The 18,170-nt window shown below is 53.3% G+C and overlaps 1 protein-coding gene across 1 annotated transcript in view; it reads left to right on the forward strand.

Annotated features, from left to right (window-relative positions):
• Window positions 1–18,170, forward strand: part of CELF4 (CUGBP, Elav-like family member 4) — a 313,421-nt gene that overhangs the window by 42,676 nt on the left and 252,575 nt on the right. The window contains exon 3 of the mRNA XM_010849742.1: window positions 12,785–12,823. Coding sequence (XP_010848044.1) covers window positions 12,785–12,823 — 39 coding nt within the window. The remainder of the gene's footprint in view (window positions 1–12,784; window positions 12,824–18,170) is intronic.

Here is an 18,170-nt window from a genome sequence, read left to right on the forward strand (position 1 = left end):
CCCCCCCCCCCCCCCCCCTCGCCTAAGAAAGGTCAGCTCCAGAAGAGAAACTTTAAAACAGTGGCTCCAGTCCACAACCTGCCTGCTCCCACCTGCTGGCCTCCACCTGGTCACAGAATCACAGAATCCCCACACACCCAAAAACAGAAGGTGGCTCCCACTCTCCTCCACACACCCCAGAAACCCAGCGACCGACAGCTCTGTCTTCCCAAGGCACAGCCGGTCCCGTCTCGATGTGGGGGTCCTCCCCTAACGTGGGGCTATTGTCTGAGTTAGAAGGGACACATGAACACTGGGAAGGGAGAAGTCCCTGACCCCAAATCGGAAGGGCCCGATGTGAGTTGCTGTGGGTGAAGACAGATGTTAAGGGGCATGAAATCTGAAGCGAGGGACCCCACCCCCCATCCATCGTCCCAGCCTGGCTGAGGCTGGTCCAGTGCCCGCGGGGCTCTGAACACACTAAGGGGGACGGGAAGCAGGAGCCACCCTGTGGCCGGCTCAGGAGGAAGGGAGAGGCCGACAAAAACAACAGAAGGGTGGTCCGAGGAGCTAGTGGCACCGAGGTGGGGAGGAGAGGTTCTAACAAAGAGAAGGAGGAGGGGGGCTGGGGGCTGGAGAGCAGGAGAGCAGGATCCCAGGGAGAGGACGGGAGGTGCAGACAAAAGAGAGCGCCAGGCCGCCCCAGCGCCGGACCAGCCCGCGCGCGAGACTCCGCGCCACCCCGCCCGCCCGGCCCCCGGGGTCTCCCCGGCAACCCGCTGGGGTCACTGACGCTGACCGCCGGGGGCCGCAGTCAGAGCGGCGCGCGGGGAGGCCCGCGCAGGAGACGGCTCCGCACCCCCAGGGGGCAAGGCCCGGCGGCGGAGGGGTGGGGGGAGCCCCGTCTTTTCTCCGCTCCCTCCCGCCTCCCTGCCCTTAATGGCTCCGTAATTGATTGGCCCCGCGTCCTATTTTCACCGCGGGCGGCCGGCGCCAGAGGTTGGCTAATATCAATATTTCCCGCGGCAGCTCCGCGGTGTGGATCCTGCTGCTCCAGGCCGCCCCGCCGGCCACCGAGAATTTACCTTTGGTTTCAAGAAGAAGTGGGAGCTGAGTCAGGGATTAGGGCTTGTCGAGTCAAGTCAACACAAAAAAATTTTTTGAAAGGAGGAGGGGGGGATGGGGGGAGACATTCGTCAAAGCGGGGAGCAATCGCGACAGCCTGGGGTTAATTGTGGGAAGGAGGAGGGAGGAGCAGGAGGCAGAGACCGGCGGGGAAGGGAAGCGATGAGTGAGGGGGGAGAAAGAAAGAGATTTTAAAAGGCGAGACTCCTTACTCCTGGGGTTGGCATTGAAGCCATTTCTTCCCACCCACCTGGTCACCATCCACCCCCCCCTCCAGCCGGCAACCCCACGGGTAACCCCTCCGCAAGACTCATTTCCTTACCTCTTTCCCTTCCTTACCTCTTTCCTTACCTCATTTCCTTACCTTCCTTACCCTCCTCCATAATATTATCTGGCCCTCCTTTAAGTGGCATTTTTTTTTTCTCCAGCCAGATGAGACTCATTCAAGGCAGAGAGAGGAACCAACATTATGGCACACAACATGTGGCTGTATGCCAGGCACTGTGCCTGGTGATCACCAAAAAGTGAAGTCTAAAGTTAAGTTGCTCAGTCGTGTCCGACTCTGCGACCCCATGGACTGTACCCTGCCAGGCTCCTCCGTCCATGGGAGTTTCCAGTCAAGAGTACTGGAGTGGGTTGCCATTGCCTGGTGATCATCAAATAGTGGCTCATTTAACCTCCTCAGTAGCCCCAGAAGACAGGTTTCTTGGTTCCCGGGGCAAGTCTGACTCCTCCCCCAGCCCCAGCCCATCCACAGCACCCAGCGCAGCCTGTGTAACTCAGAGGCACTAAGAGTCTATTGAAAGACAGTTGAAAATACAAACGAATATGGCAGTAACGGTAGGGCAGCCACTGTGGACCCTCAGTGAGCCTGAGTGAGTTGCCCAAAGTCACACGCTCTCCTCTTCATCACTCCTCCTCTCCAGTCTTCACCTCTTGCTGATTGATAAATTGTAGACGACTGATCATCTAATACATTAATACACTCCGTATTAAAGACAGTGTAGAGACTCAAGTTTTACACGGGGATGAAGGACCGGAAGGTATTAGTTGCAAGAGACACGGTGAAACAAAGGGTAGAGGAGCCGAGAAAGCCGTGTCAGGTGGGGTCCCCCTCAGCAGGCCACGGGGTCTCAATGTCTCCCCAGGACTCATTTTGCTTGCTGCCTAAGCTGCAAGAGTCAGCTGATGAGCATCCTGTGATGGGCCCGAATTTCCCAGAGCCAAGCTGGGCCAGTGCCTGCCAGCCGGTTCCCCCAGCAGTGGTACTCCTCCTCCTGAAGCCAGCCTCCCCAGCCTGGGTCAAACTTCTTATCCTTGGTCAGGACTGCAGGTGTGTAGCTCAGGATCCCAGGGCTGGGGGTGGTGGGGGCGGGGAGCGGGCAGCCCAGGAGTGGGGACACACGACAGGCACAAGTGGTAAACGATGGAGCTTCCAGGCCATCACCCTGCAGGGGAGATAGGCGGTGTGAATGGACTTTCTGATATCCCAGAAAAACATCTGCGATTCCTCTGAGCCCTGCTCCTGGCCCCCAAAGAGACTCAGAGGAGTGTCTAGGACGATTCCAACCTTTCCTTTTTAGAGATGCCTGACAAATGAGCCTCTGAAGACTTCTCCAGATCCATGGGGTCTTCATGTCTGTGCCGGCTCCCATCCAGAGTCCTGAAGGGTCCAAACCTGCACGTGTCCCTGGCCACACGGTGAGCCGCTCAGGAGATCAGAAAGAAAGGCACAGTCCCCACCCACCACATTCTCAGTCTAGGTAGGGAGCACAAATCTGTCCACTGCCAAGCAATTACAGAAGAATACAAGGAGGTGGCAAGGAACCTTGTCCTCTGGTTCTTCACACTTGAAATCATGCAGTTCGGAGACAGAAGCTCTCCGTGTGGCTGGCCTGATATGGGAGGGTTTTGTGGAGGAGGGTGAACGGGGAAGCGCCAAACACAATGCTGGAAACTTGAGGAGGTTCAAACTGATGGATCAAACCTCGGAGACTGGATTTCGCCTGCCCAGGTAGGCTCACAGAGGCTGGAAGGAAGAGAGTGATCAGAAATACGGCCCCAGGTCCTGGCGTGTCAGCAGATTCACTGTGAAGGTCGGGACCACTGAGATGGCCTGGAGCTCTCTCAAACAAACAGTCCTGCACCTGTTGAAAATTCCTCTGCACCCCTTCCTCAGCTCTCCTGTCAGCCTCCCTGTTAATGTGAAAACAATAATGCATTTTCCAGGCTCACTTCATCATCCCCCTGCAACACACTCACGTGCACACATACACAGCTATCTAGTCGGACCTAGCAGAGTCTCAGCAGAGAAGCGACTAGATGTCCCCCCTGCAATTGACTTCTTTGTCCCAATCTCAGTCCATGTCCCATTTTGCTCCAGCTGGGTCCTGGGCCGGGACTGGGAGCTCAGGGAGATGCAGGATTCCATCTTGGAGCTCACATCTGGCACAGAACAGAAGCAGAGAAGAAGCTGGGATGTTCAGTGTGCTAAGAGATAGGATCTGTACAACAAGGGCAGGGATTTAGGAACAAGAAGGACTGTAGGGGTCAGAGAAACTGGGACTTAGGAGCTACCCTTTAGCAAGGCATCACCAGGTGTGCTGGCTTCTATGATCTCATTCAGTCCTCGAATTTCCACCGGGAAGGAGGTCCCATTTCCTTTCTCTGGTTACAGATGCAGAAACAGGCTACGGGAGGTTAAGAGCACAGGTTAGTGGCAGAGATGAGGTTTGACCCAGGGCTACCAACTCAGGAGCCCCATCTCTTAAGCTCACCGGGTACTGAGGGATGACAACCAGCTATACCCAGAGGTGGTAGAGAAGACATCAAAAGTGCTTCTGTGACTTAAGAAAAATGGGAAGCTGGAGTCTTCTGTGTTCCAGAGGGTACGTGAGATGGCATCCGGCTCTCTGTGCCTGTCACTCCTCAAGCCCTCCCGCCTGCTTGGCAGGATGAAGGACAGGCTTTCAGAGCAGACAAGAGAGGCCAGGGTCACCGCCGGCAAAGGCACAGCCAGCACAGTTCCTGCCGCCTAGACGGGTGCTCTGATCCTCCGCTGGAAATGTCACGCGGGAGACCGGCAGGCTCTGATCTTCAGAGAGCTGTGGAGCATCTGTGATGACATGTGGGCATCAGGATTTGCATATTTATTATAGATAAGCTGTCAAAATGTATGTTGTCAATTTCACCTTATACTCCAGATTTAATGGTGCGCGTAAAGGACAGAAAATCTTTAATATTAATATTAATATGATTTTAGATTATAAGACCGCATTGTAGATATCAATCAGCCAACCCTTAAGGACATGTCACTCAAGTTGATATAGTTTATAGAAAATTAATGTAATCCATCCTGTATGATCTATTACAGGGGGGCATGAAGAGAGAGAAGAATGTGTGTGTGCTTGGGGCAGGGGGGCTGGGGGGCCATTATTACTCATCCACAGTTTTCCACACGTGCTAATTTGTGTTTGTGCCTGAAACATCAGAGGGGGGACATCCGCATATTTTAGGCTTGGCACAGACCTCAGAAATCAGCCATGCCAACTCCTTCGCTGTGCTGTGAGGAAGCCAGGGGAAAGACAGGGCCACAGTCACTGGGTGACTTGGTGGCAGAGGTGGGCTAGAGCCAGGCTTTGTGATGGCCAGCCCTGCCTTTCTGCCCACTCTGTGCCCTGGGCTCCAGAAGTGGGAGAGGGTCATTGGTGGAAGTCCCAGAGCTCCCTGGTACACTCCCATCCCATCCCCAGCACCCAAACCCAGTGTGGGAGGCTGCCTGGGCAAATGGTCTCTTAAACTGTTTCAAAGGATCCCAAAGGTCCCCTGATCCTATGAAGGACTCATCCACATGACCTGGGGCCTGAAGGGCTGTAGAAATGTGATTGTAGATGGGCCAGGAAAGCCCCCAAGTCCCAGTGCTCACTCACATGCATCCCAATACCTGACGCCTTGGCATTGACCCTCTACTTGTTCAAACCCTGGACTGGACATTCACTAGCGCCGTGGCAGCATGATGGGGACCAAGTGCCCCCAAGAAATGTGTGATGTCATAAGACTCTTGCCTCCGAGTGGGAAAGGATGATCCCAAAGACGTTGTAAGATTGGGCCGAAGCCTCTGCCCTAGCCCAGGTTTGTGCCAGCAGCTCTAGGCAGCCCCGAGATATTTGAAAAGGGTTTTTGGGTTCCAGGGAGCCGGCCAGGCTAGAAGGTATGAACAGAGAGGACCAATGACCTCTAGGCTCCTGCTCTGCTCTCAGTTCCTGTCAACCACCTGCCCACCCAGGCCCAGCTCGCTTCAATTATTCAGGGAAAAAATCCAAAGTCCATCAGCCTCCACCTGCCAGGTCCATAGGTAACCTAGAGGCCTTCTGTACCAGAGAAACCAGGTCCAAAGCCAGATCCAAAGTTCTCTAAAATGCTTTAACACACTGGCTGACCCCACAGTCCTCCCTGGGCCTTCTTTTCTATGCCCATAAGATGTCTTCTGAAAAGTACAAATGCCCAGAGCACTCTGGGGGGCTTTCTGCAGCCCCCAGGCCTGGGTCTCTGCACTGCTGGCCTTTGATCAGGAAGTGGGCAGAGAGGAAAAGCTGCTACTTGGAGCTTGGGCCAAGGGAAGGGGTAGCCTATTCTTCTGGGGTCAGACTCAGCCAATGTAAGTGCCCAGGGAGTAAGGGAAGAGAATACAGACCTGGCGAGATGAGGGATGGTCCCCCTTCATGCCCAGGACTTCCTTGGGCACTAAAGATCTCCAGAAGCCCTGGTCTTACCCAAGGAGGTGGGGGCAACAGCATCTTGTTGCCTGAGTATCCACTGAACCTCCTCCCCTACCCCAGGATTCTCCAGGGTTTCAAGAGAACACGTGGTCTCCCAACAATTGGCCGGCCCCTTCTCATCAGTCCCCGGTTCCTGCTCAGGCCCCCTGACTCGCTCTCCCTCTTGAGGACAGGAAGCAGGAAAGTCCAGGCCAGGCTGGTTCATGACCACCAGAGCTTACATGCATCCACACTTCTTATCTGAAGTGAGACAAGGCCTGGCGGGGCTCCATAAATCACAGCAGCGCAGAGGGCGGGCGAGGCCCAGGCCAGCTGGGGGGACACTTGCAGTGAGCATCCTCGGTGACCCCTAATGGACCCAGAGAGCCAGACCCGCGCTGGGCTGCCCACAGATCTCAGCATGTTATTTACATACCACTGCAGACTGACGAACACCTGAAGCATTTTTCATTCTGTTCAAACTACAAAAGCCTCCTCGGGTACCTCTGTGTTCGTGCTTCTACACAATAGCAAAATGCTGATAGGAGAATTTTTTTTTTTTCCTTTTTTAATCTTCCACTGAAGCCTCCAAGAAAGATGACCCACGGAAGGGGGAGAAAGGAACGAACAAGCCAGAGGAGGGCATGGCGGCTCCAAACCTGCTTCTTTTCTCCTGGGAAATACAGGGAGGGTTTCAGTCTGGGAGAGTGTGGCCACCCCTAACTCTGTCAGCTCAATTCACCCCAGCCCTCTCTGGGTGAACCTGTCAATTCACCCAAGCCCTCACTGCGAGGCAGCATCTTCTGGGTCCTGGCTGTTAAAGGTTTAAAGCTGAGTGGGTGGGGACAGACCCGAGTGTCCAAGAAGAAAGGAAAATAAGGTGGGATTCAAAGAGCACCCCCTCCTCCATCCCCATGGTCAGACCCTTAGAGGCTGCCCACCTCTCTGTGGGCTCCTAGCACCTCCCACTAGAACTAACAAGAGACAGATCTTGGTTCCTTCATCTCCAGGATTCTTCACCTGAGGCTCTCAGTCCCCTGGGGAAGGGAGAAGCCATGATCAGTTTTCAGGGATCCAGTCCTCCCCTCCAAAACTGTATGCAAAATGTCTTGTCTGTGTGCATAGCTTGTGGATACATTCACGCACGTGCATGCATTAGGCCCCTTTTTCTAGGAAGAATGCCTTCAGCGTCCATCAGATCCTCACAGGGCGAGAGTCGCCTCTGAAGCATTAAGAAACCCACTGGGCTGCCCCGACGCTGCTCAGCCGTGGAGTCAGGGCCTCCTGAGGCAGTGGACTGCCCGGCAGGGCAAAGCACACACTGAGGCCCTGCACTTAGCAGATCAGACTCCAGCCCGAACAAGATGGCCCGGGGCTGGCAGGGTCAGTGTGCTCTCCCGGCCCCAGCAGCCATCAGAGGTCAGGGGGCTCCCTGCCCTGGAAGGGAGGCCAGGAGGGCATCCAGGCTGGCTGTGGCTCTGGGCGCGTGGGTTCCTGGCATCTCTGGTCTTCCATCCCCCGTTGCCTGCTTAGAGGTTATTTTCTCTCCCTGACCCTGTCTGTGTATTTCTGTGTCACCAATATCTGTTTTATGTATTCTCGGGCCCCCTTTCCTCCATTTCCTCCATTAATACTTCTCGTTCAGGGCAGGATAAATAGGGTCATAATCACACCATAAAGTGAGCCATGGGCTGTGTGTCGCTTATTGCCCAGGGGTCTGCTAATTGGAATTTATAAAGTTCAATAAAAACTATAATCCAATAAGGCCTGAAACTCTTCTTCATTTATCTTAGGGGTAATATTCAGCCTACCCGCCCACCCGCCTGCCTGCCTGCCAGCCAGCAGTGGGAGGCCGGGGAACAGCCACCAAAAGGACCTTCCCCAGGGGCCACAGAGTCCCCAGGAGTGGCCAGCACTGAGTCAAGAGCTCGGTGGCCAAGCAAGGGAGAGTGGAGGGCCTGATGGGGCCCTGTGATGGCCATGCTCTAGAGGCCTGGGGACCCCCACAGTCCTAGCATTGTCTCTTGCATCATTACAAACTCTCCCTCAGTTACGGCCCCCACCTAAGCTTGTAATTGCCCTCCCCCATGCAAACCCCCCTGAAAAGCCTCTGGGAGACTCAGGGGGTCTGCTTCAAGGAGGCCTATGTAAGGGTGATGGATCTGAACCTGGGATTGCAGGTGCCGTCCCTGGCCCCAGGGTGTCCACAGAGAAGGAAGTCATCACACCGTGTACATAGAGCTATGTTCCGTCACCCAGTTGTGCTCCATCAGGCACCCATGACAAGCCGTCCCTCACTCCCTACCAGTGAGGGAGGCAAGTGAAAGTGGAGAGGAGGTGTCCCCAGCCCCGCTGGGGAGCTAGACCCAGAGACACTTAAAGGAGTGTGTTGGACAAGAGGGTGACCAGTTGTCCTGGTTTGCCTCAAACTGAGAGGGTCCCTGTACATGTGACATTCTGTGTTCAAGGTGCAACAGAAAAATGTGACTAAAGAATGATCCTTGAAGTGGGCTGAGTGGTGGAGAAACCCAGTGGAGCTCACCTCTCCTGGGCAGTTCCTGGGAGGATCCGGCCGGTCCCTTTCTGGCAGCCACTCTGAGAACAATACCCTTTTCCCCAAAACGCCTCCTGCAAAAATTGTGGTTTCCCATCACCTCCCAGGAAGCCCTCATTTAAAACCTAGAGTGTATTCCCTCCAGCAAAAACGCACATGAGCCTGAATCCCAAATGCAAACAGCTGGCCCCTTGCTGGACATTCTGAGTGGTGAGAGGGAGCAGGGCACTCAGCCAGCCAATTCCAGCCTTCCAACACGGATAAGGGGGGAGTCACTCATTTTCAGAGCATTCCTGGCTTGCTCACGGATAGGTGGAAGACAAAGACCTCCAAAACCAGCTGCCCCGCCCTGGTCCCCATGCTGGGATGAGATGTGTATGCATGCGTGTGCACCCCAGTCCCCATGCTGGGATGGGGTGTGTGTGCATGTGTGTGCACATGCGTATGTGAGGGGTGTGTGCTGGAATGGGTGTGTGTGCATGTGTGTGCACATGCGTATGTGAGGGGTGTGTGCTGGGATGGGGTGTGTATGCACACGCATGTGTGAGGTGGCCGTGATGCCAAAAGGAGAACGCACAGTCCCCACAGCCTCTCAGGCCTCCGCAGTCTCACATGGAGACGATACAGGCCTGTGATTGTCCTAACACATCCCCCGAGGGAGGGAAGGTTGGTCAACAGGTGAAGTTGCTCAGGTGCCAAGCTCTCTGCCAAGGGCGGTAGGAGGATCCCACCACCCACGTCACGGCCACTGCAGCGTGAGCCGCCCTTTCCGAGTCGAAGGCCTTCATGACCAGAAGTTTAACGGAAAGCTTTGGAGCCAGATCTGCCTAGGTTCTAAATCAGCTTCCTGCCTTGTCTATGATGTTTAGCCTTGAGTCAGTCATTTACCAGCTCCACCTCTCAGCTCTTACAAAATGCTGACTGCAGTGCCTGGTCCACGTGTAGTTAATTCTAGCTACTGTTGAGGGTCATTTATGTTTTGTGTGAAATGCCAAGTGGGATAAGTGTTCATCTGTGGCCACAGTCAGGGCAGCCCCTGTCTTCCCCTGGGCTCTTTACTGGCTAGGAGCCAGGTTAGGGTCAGCATGGGGATAGAATGGAATGAGGACTGGAGTCATCTAGGTATCTGACTTGGACTTTGAGATCAAGCAGGAATTCCAAGAATTGTCCAAGTGTTGGAAGAAAGATCCAGATGGGTGGAGACAGAGTCCTCCAGCAAAGGAAATCTGAGTACACAGGCCTGGAAGGGAGTAGAAGGGACGGCCTGGTGCACCAGGAAGGCAGGGTCTGGGGGCCCTGTGTTTAGGGTAATGGGAAGTCAGGGAATGTTTGTTTGTTTTTGTGGAAGAGGCAGTTTGCCATTTGGACCAGGAAAGGTCTAACACACCCGAACCCCACCAATCCATCTTCAGCCTCCCCGACCTCTTCCCTTCATAGCCTCAATCATTCATTCATTCTTTCATTCACTCCACCAAAGTGTATCGAGTGCCTCCAGGTACACTGTCCGATCCAGGTAGCAGGGGCCGAGTGCCTGCTTTCCTACGGGATGAAGTACTCCCATCCCGTCTGGGTCTGCCTCTGCCCTGGAACTCTTTTCTCCCCTCCACCAGTCCAGTCCATCAGGCAGGGCTGAGGTCCCTCACCCACTTTGTGGTCATCACCTCTGCTCTCTTCTTGCTGGAGAAACGAGAGCAACAACATCCCAGGCCTGAGCAGGGCCCAGCAGGGATGGCGGCTCTCCACCTTGAACGTCCTCAGTTCACTGCCGAGGTCCTGATCCAGCACCAGCCTTCGTTCCTATCCCTTAGGTTGGGTCTGCTCTGTCTCCAGGGCGGACCATGAGCTCCACAAAGCAGGGGCCCTGCCTCCCTCCAGCGTTAGGGTCCCCATGCTACCTCCTTTAGCTGCGAAGATAAAAGACCCACACTTAGGCCCCCAGTGGAGGATGGGCCGAGAAATGTCAGTCTGTCTCAGTCCTGTGCAGGAAGCCTGGGTCTGCAAGAGACGGGAGAAGGGAGAAAGCCCTTAATGGGATGGGGTCCTCCAGGAAGGGGGCTGGGCCAGGGAGAAGTTTGGGGGGCAGAGAGAAGCAAGTGGCCAGGGAGGAGAAAGACTTGTTGCATCAGAAAGTGGTGAAAAGCAGAAAAAATAAAAAGACTAAGGGGAGCCACGGGGGAGGCGAGAGGAGCGTGATCTAAACCACAAATCCGCCTCCTCCCGGCTCCGGCAGGCTTCACCATACTGTAAGACCCACTGCCGAACAGCAAGCCTGCTCGATGACAAAGAGAGATAATTGGTTCTCATGCAGATTTAAGCCCAAAGTTATCAAATAATAATGGCACGCAGAAAGAGACACAGGCAAATGGGCCTGGAGTGCCCGCTTCTTCCAGGGGAAGAGATTTGTTCAAAGTATCTAAATTATGCTCCTGCAATGGAACAGGGAAATGGCGCATTTTTTTTTTTTTTAAGATTTTTCTGGTACTGCTTGGATACATTTTTAAAAGTTCTTTTATAATTAGGGCCGTAATTTATATAATTTATTTTAAAAATATCCTTTTCTTAATTTCCACCCGGTCCAGTTAAAGTTGAACTGAAAAGCCCAGAGTAAATGATTTTTTTAATAAAACCGTTTAAAGGAGCCCCAACCTGAAGCGAAATAGATATGTGGATTTTCAGAGGAGAAAGGAAAAAAAATCACATATTGAAAAAATAAATTTCCTAACCCATTTTACACTCCAGATTTTATTACCACCGGAAGGTTTTTAAAATTCTAATTCCCTTTGCTTTCCTTAAGCTGTTTATTCACCACAGGGCCTCCTGGGGCCTGGGCCTGGGGCCCAGTGGGTCAATGTCAGATGAGTGGCCAACACAGTTTCACTACCCCATTCCTCCTACGATTTGACTGTTGATGCATCAGCTTTGCTCTTCAGGTGAACTCTGAGCTCCCTGAGGTCAATACCATGCCCAAGGACAAATCTCCCTCTCCCTCTCTGTAGCATCTAGCACAGGGCTATGCATACAGTAGGTGCTCAATAAATGCTTGTCACTGATGTGCCATGTGTAGAGAAGCTAGGATCATGTGAACACAGGCATGGTGGTGGCAATGAGCAGGTATGACTCAGGAGCCAAATTTCACAGAATAACCTAGTAGATCAAATAGGAGAGAGAAGTTTGGTCCTGGTTAAGAGTCTGGGTGAGTGAATGTAAGAACAGAGAAAATCAGACACATTGAGTAAGAACGGTCATCACCTAGCTCAATGGTTCTGGGAGCCTTTTTTTGGAGGGAGGCTGAAAATGTAGGAATCCCACACCACGACCCAACTATGGACACATGTTTGCTGAACAGCCACGTGACTGCAGAGAAGCCCATGAGGACAAGGCTCGGCCCCACTCCCAGCCTGCTCCCACCCTGTCTGGGGGTCTCCCCACCTCCCAGATGACGGACAGGCCCTGAGTGAGAAAGCCCGGCAGGCAGAAGGGGAGGATGGGCCGTTAGAGTTGACGCAGCCAGAGAAGACTTCCTGGAGGCCGGAAGACCAGAGCTTACCTTTGGAAGATGAAGGGATCCACATGGGGGGCCAGGGAGGGAGACCTTTGGTCCCTCTCAGTCCCCATTGGACCACACGCAGCCTGTCCACTGGTTGGGGGATGGCGAGGAAGATGGACATTCCCACCTCTCCGGTCTGGGGAAGGCACTTTTTTCACTTTTGCTTGGGTCCCTGTGCCAGTGAGCTGCACCAATCCCAGCCCCGGGCACCCCTACACGTCTCAGAATGCCCGTTCCCTCAGCCCCCTGCTCCCACAGGACACAACCCTGGGGCCCAGAGGCCAAGTCCTTCTGCAAGACTGCAGAGAGAAGCGCATTTCCTGACAAGATAACGGCAAGGAAGAACAAGGAGGTGGAGGAGACAGTTTCCTCCTGGAGCGAAGCCCCAGTGGTGAGGAAAAATGGCCGGGAGGGTAGCCGGGCTAGAGTGCGGGTCCTATAGATGGCACCTGCCACCATGCTTCCCATTGAGATGCTTGCCACTTCCTGCCAGGACACTAGGCTGGAAAGTAGGAACTGCAGCTGAGACACCAACAGGAAACAATCAAGGTGGCTGAGGAGTGACTTGAAAACAGATCCTCCTGCCAAATGCCACAGGAGGGTAGGAAACACCCTCCCAGCTGTCCCTCGCCTTCCCAGACCCAGGAAGGATGCCGGAGTCCAGGGCCCCAGGCTGTAGCTTCGTTGCCAAGGAGACAGCAATTACTCTGTGAGTTTGGTAGGGTTTTTCTGCCTGCCTGCCTTTCTTCCTTTTCAGTTTGTAAATGCTGGGCCTGATGAACTCCGCTGGCCTGGCTGCCCCCGCCTCCACCTCGCCCCTAGCCGCTGACTCTGCATTCAAGGTCGGAAGGGCTGTACACAGTTGCTTCCCAAATGACAGATGCCCCTGCTTGGGGTAAGCACGGCAGCAGAGAAACCATTTGTCAAAGTATTTATAAAGTGGGTGGAGATGCTGAAGTTGTATTCCCTCCAGGTTAAAAAAAGAAAGAAAGGAAGAAAACGGCATGGAACCATGAGGAAAAGAGAAATCCAGCTACTTAGCTCACAGACCAACACTCCTTTTTTTTTTTTTTGTACCAGCTGGAGATATTTATTGAGTGTTGAGTGCTGCGGTGGATGTGGGGGTGGAATGATATCTGTGCCCCTGCCCTGCAGGGGCTCACAGTTTGGGGAGACCCACACCTGGGTAGTCAGAAGCAGTGCATGGGGTAAGAGAGCTGTCAGCCGGGGTATGTGAGACCAACAGGGTCCCAGACTGAGTTGGAGGAGAGTGGGTGTGGGGTGAGGGGTCTGGACCTCGTGCCCTGAAGGAGGCACAGGCTGAGCAGGGTGCCAAGAGGAGAACATGGGGAGAACAAGGTCCTTGGGTTGAGAATGACCAGCAAGAGCCCTGGGCAGGGCCCTTGGAGGTGGAGAGACTGGTCCCTCTCAGGGTGTTTGGTGCACCCTGGGAATCCAGACTCAGGCATCGATCACCTGGGCCGTGCACACCGGGACTGGGCTCAACACGGCGCTTGGCTTACGAGAGCAGCTGATGCCTGGGTGTTGGAAAGATGGGTGAATGAGTGACTAGGCAAGCTTGCAGTTCTGGCTCTAAACATATGTATTTCAGGGAAAGTTGAGGTTGGTGAGCACTTCCCTCACCACCCCCTTTATTTATTCATCATTGGGAAGCCCTGGTAGCTCAGATGGTAAAGAATCTGCCTGCATTGCGGGAGACCTGGGTTTGATCACTGAGTTGGGAAGATTCCCCTGGAGAAGGAAATGGAAACCTACTCCTGTATTCTTGCCAGAAGAAGTCCATGGACAGAGGAGCATAGTGGGCCCCAGTCCATGGGGTCGCAAAACGTTGGACACGACTCAGCGACTAACACACATACCAGTTCAACAGATAGGTACACAGCACTGCCTGGGAACTGGGAGCGGGAAGGGTGCGGAGCCCTCCATGACCAGGAGGTGGGATGGCGAGAGGTAAGCGGTGCCCCTGGTCAAAGACCAGAGGCTGGACTCCATGCAGAGCCATCCCCAGGGAGCCACCCCTGCCCTCACCTCCCTTTCAGGCCCAGCCTGGGGTCTGCTCTGACTGAGCACATCTTCTCGGCTGTTTCAGTGCTGTGATGGGAGGGGTCGCGTGTGCACAGGCCACAGGGTAGCACCTGGAAAAGGATGGAGGGTATTTCCAAAGAGAAAACAGATGCCCAGGGAGGAGACGTTTCTATTGTGCAATTTCACAGGGAGGCCCCTGGGAACGTGACGTCTACCCCTCAGTCCATAGGGCAAGCAGGAAGGCTGAGCCAGGGCCAAGGGCAAGCCAAGCCTCATTCTCCAAGGATGGAGCTTCTGTGAGCATCCAGCTAACCGTGTGGCAGAGAGCGGGCAGCTCGTGAAGTCTTTCCACTAGGGAAATGGGGGCACCTCTTTGGCCAGAGCTTGAGCTGCGGCTGAGGGAAGTTTGCTAAGGTCGCTGAGGGAAGTTTGCTAAGTTCACTAAGGAAACCCAGAGGAGCGGGGGAGCCCCAGAGCTGGGGCACCCTAAGAGCCCAGGAGCTAGAGACAGTGAACCCTTGCTAGCACTGGGGAAGAAGGTCAGTGTCCCTGCAGTAGTTTGGCCAGCAGGCCTAAAGAATGTCCGATTAGTTTAGGGCAAGCACGTGCCTGGTGTGCACCGAGAAGCCCAGCCTGGAGTTTCTGCTCAAGCCTGAGCAGAGCAAGGCGGGACAGAGCTTGTGCACGTTAATGTGTTAATTTCCCCCTGGTGCTTTCTTTCCTCTTTTTTTTTCTTCAAGTTAACCATTAACCATTTTAAAGTGTACAACTGGGCATCATTTGGTACAATCACTGTTGTACAAGCATCACCTCTATCAAGTTCCAAAACATTTTCTTCACCCCAAAAGGAAACCCCATATGCCTTAAGCAGTTAATCCTCATCCCCACTTCCTCCCAGTCCCCAGCCAGCTCTGGTTTTCTCCCTGTCTCTATGGAGTACATATTCCAGATGTTTCACACATATTATACGATATGTGACCTTTCGTGTCTGGCTTTTTTCACCGTGTATAATGTTTTCAAAGTTCATCCACATTGGATGGATCAGAATTTCCTTCTTTTTTCTGGGCTGAATAATATTCCATTGTGTGGGTGTATCATACTTTGTTTATCCATTCATCTGTTGATGTAAATTTGGATGGTTTCTACTCTGGGGCTATTGGGAATTGTGTTGCTTTGGATATACGTGTACAAATATTTATTTTGAGCCTTGTTGTCATTTCTTTGGAATTTACAGCTGAGAGAAATTGTTGGATCATATGACTGATATCATCTTATTTTTTGTAAATTTTCAAGCTGACTTGTATGTTTCAGGGTCTCCACTTTGACCCAGTTTAACTCAACACTTGGCACATACCTACTGTATATCATGTCCTCACTGGTCCTAGGAGCTATCCTGTCTAGTAAGTTCTATCCCATTTTACAGATAACAAAGTTAAGGTTCAGTTAGATCAGTTCTGCCAGTCAGCTGACAAAGGTCTATATAGTCAAAGCCATGGTTTTTCTGATAATCATGTACGGATGTGAGAGTTGGGCCATCAAGAAGGCTGAGCGCTGAAGAACTGATGCTTTTGAACTGTGGTGTTGAAGGAGACTCTTGAGAGTCCCTTGGACAGCAAGAAGATCCAACCAGTCCATCCTAAAGGAGATCAGTCCTGAATATTCATTGGAAGGACTGCTACTGAAGCTGAAGTTCCAATACTTTGGCCACCTGATGCAAAGAGCTGACTCATCTGAAAAGACCCTCATGCTGGGAAAGATTGAAGGCAAACTGAGAAGGGGGTGGCAGAGAATAAGACAGTTAGATAACATCACCGACTCAATGGAGATGAATTTGAGCAAACTCCGGGAGATAGTGAAGGACAGGGAAGCCTGGCGCGGTGTAGTCCATGGGGTCACAAAGAGTCGGACACAACTTAGCAACTGAGCAACAGCAAAGATCAGGTCTGTGGGGTGCCAGACACTTAGGTACTGTTTCCTGTATTTCCCAGCTGCTCCACACGGCTCTTCCACACTGCCACCTAGTACCTAGTACCTAGAGGTCCCAGCTTCACAGTGCTCACTCCAGAACTCAAAATGTCCAAATATTTCATTCTATATGAAATCAGTATCCTCCAGATTCCATAGACAGGTGCTAATTTGTTTTTAACTGGAAGAGAGGACGTGAAATGGATAACATTCTTCCATCAAGTTTATTTTTGTATAAGTGAGTTGGGGAAAGCTAAGCTGAAGTCCATTTCAATGGCTGATTCCTTCTGCCCCACCAGTAGGAAGGAGGGGGAGACTGGTATCCCAGAAAACACAAAACGGGGCTCTGGGGTGGGAAGACCACATCAGAGCAGGAGAAATGTAAGCAGGAGGCAGCAGAGATGTTGGGGAAGCAGGAGAGGTGACCCCCTGGGGCAGGAGAGCTGCAAACTGCAGAGATGGCTGTTCTCACCCGGAGAACAGAGACTCTAATCTCAGGGTTTATGTCGGCATATGCCCAGTTGAGAAAGCTTGACTCTGAAGGAAAGGACCCTCCCCACCTCCCACCTCTGCTTCCCCAGCCAGGAAGAGAGGGTTAGCTAAGGGGACCCATCAGTGGCAGCAAGGGGGGCTCCAAGCCTGCAGCCCACCAGACCACTTGAGTTCACAGCACGACCCTGAACATCACATCACAGATGTGACGGGAGCAGCTGGCTCGTGTCCCCTGCGGCGGCACCTGTGGCATTTGTCAGCCTGGAGAACAGGCATGCCCGACCTGTGCGTACCTAGTGCCATCCATCAACCCAGCAGGAGGTAGGGAAGGGGGCAGGGCGCCACTCCACCCGACCCCCACCCCCTCAAAGACCTCAGCTGCTGAGTGTGTGAGGAGACCACAGCCCAAGTCCTGGACACCTGCCCTGTAATTCTGCCAGGCAATTAGCACAGCAAATGGGCCCAGAGGAGCCTGCCTGTGGGGAGTTGCCCTCCTAACTCCAAATGCTTTCTGCTGCCTCATCCCACGTGCCGGTCCCAGGCGGACAGCATGCACACATCACTCCCCCGCCCCCGGGGCTCAACAGCCACAATCTCCATTGGCTCCACGACCCTGATCAAACCCACCCTGTCTCCTTTGCCAGGGCAACTTGGCACCAGATTTCAGCCAAATCAGGGAAAAGAAGTAGGAGACAGGAGAGGCCCCAAGGAGGCCCGCACAGGGACACTGGGGATGAGGTGGCCACTCTTGGGAACTGCAGGAGAGAAACGCAGCTGGTGATGACAAAATCTGGGCCTGGACAGGGGCAGAATGGAGAGGAGAAACCCACCTTGGCAACGACTTCAGAGGACATGAGGATGAAGGAGGAGGCGGCACTCCCTAGTTTCTGGCTTGGGATCCAGGAGAATGGGTCCAGGAATGGGCAAAGTTTTGGTCATCTGATGCGAACAGCCAACTCATTGGAAAAGTCTCTGATGCTGGGAAAGATTGAGGACAGAAGGAGAAGAGGGTGTCAAAGAATGAGATAGCTGGATGGCATCACCAGATGCAGTAGACATGAACCTGGGCAAACTTCCGGAGATGGCGAGGGACAGGGAGGCCTAGCATGCTGCAGTCCATGGGGTCGTAAAGAGTCAGACATGACTGGGCCACTGAACAACAACAATGATCAAAATAATAGTCGCTCCTTTGCACAAGTTAAACCCCAGGCACCACAAGCCCTCCAAGTAGCGATGCTCAGCAGATAGTGGTGTGTCTGGGAGAGGGACACTGGGCCACTGTGGCTTAAGGGTTGTGGGGGCACCACTGTGATTCCAGGTGAAAACGGCGAAGGGGAGCGACAACCTGGTGTGAACCTAGATCGGCTCTCAGCCAGTTGCCTTCTCACCCCAGAGTGAAGATTTAAAGTAATTTCTCCAACGTCGAGACCTGAGAGATGAACAGACCACTGGCACCAAGCAGGCAAGGCTGAGAAATAAGTGCTGATCTTACAGGAAATCGGAAGTCATGGAAGCTTTCAAAGCCAGGAAGTGACAGATCAGAAGCTGGCCTTAGGACGATTGCCGTGCTGGCCTGCGACTGAGATGCTGGAGGCCAGGGGAGAAATTAGAAGGTTGTCGTTAACAGCCCAGACAAGGCGATAGTGAGCGAGGAGATAGTGGACAGGAGCTCACAGGGAGAGATCTGAGATTTCTGTCCTTAGAA

Source organism: Bison bison, unplaced genomic scaffold (genome assembly GCF_000754665.1).
Source record: "Bison bison bison isolate TAMUID 2011002044 unplaced genomic scaffold, Bison_UMD1.0 scf7180017864286, whole genome shotgun sequence".
Taxonomy (NCBI): Eukaryota; Metazoa; Chordata; class Mammalia; order Artiodactyla; family Bovidae; genus Bison; species Bison bison.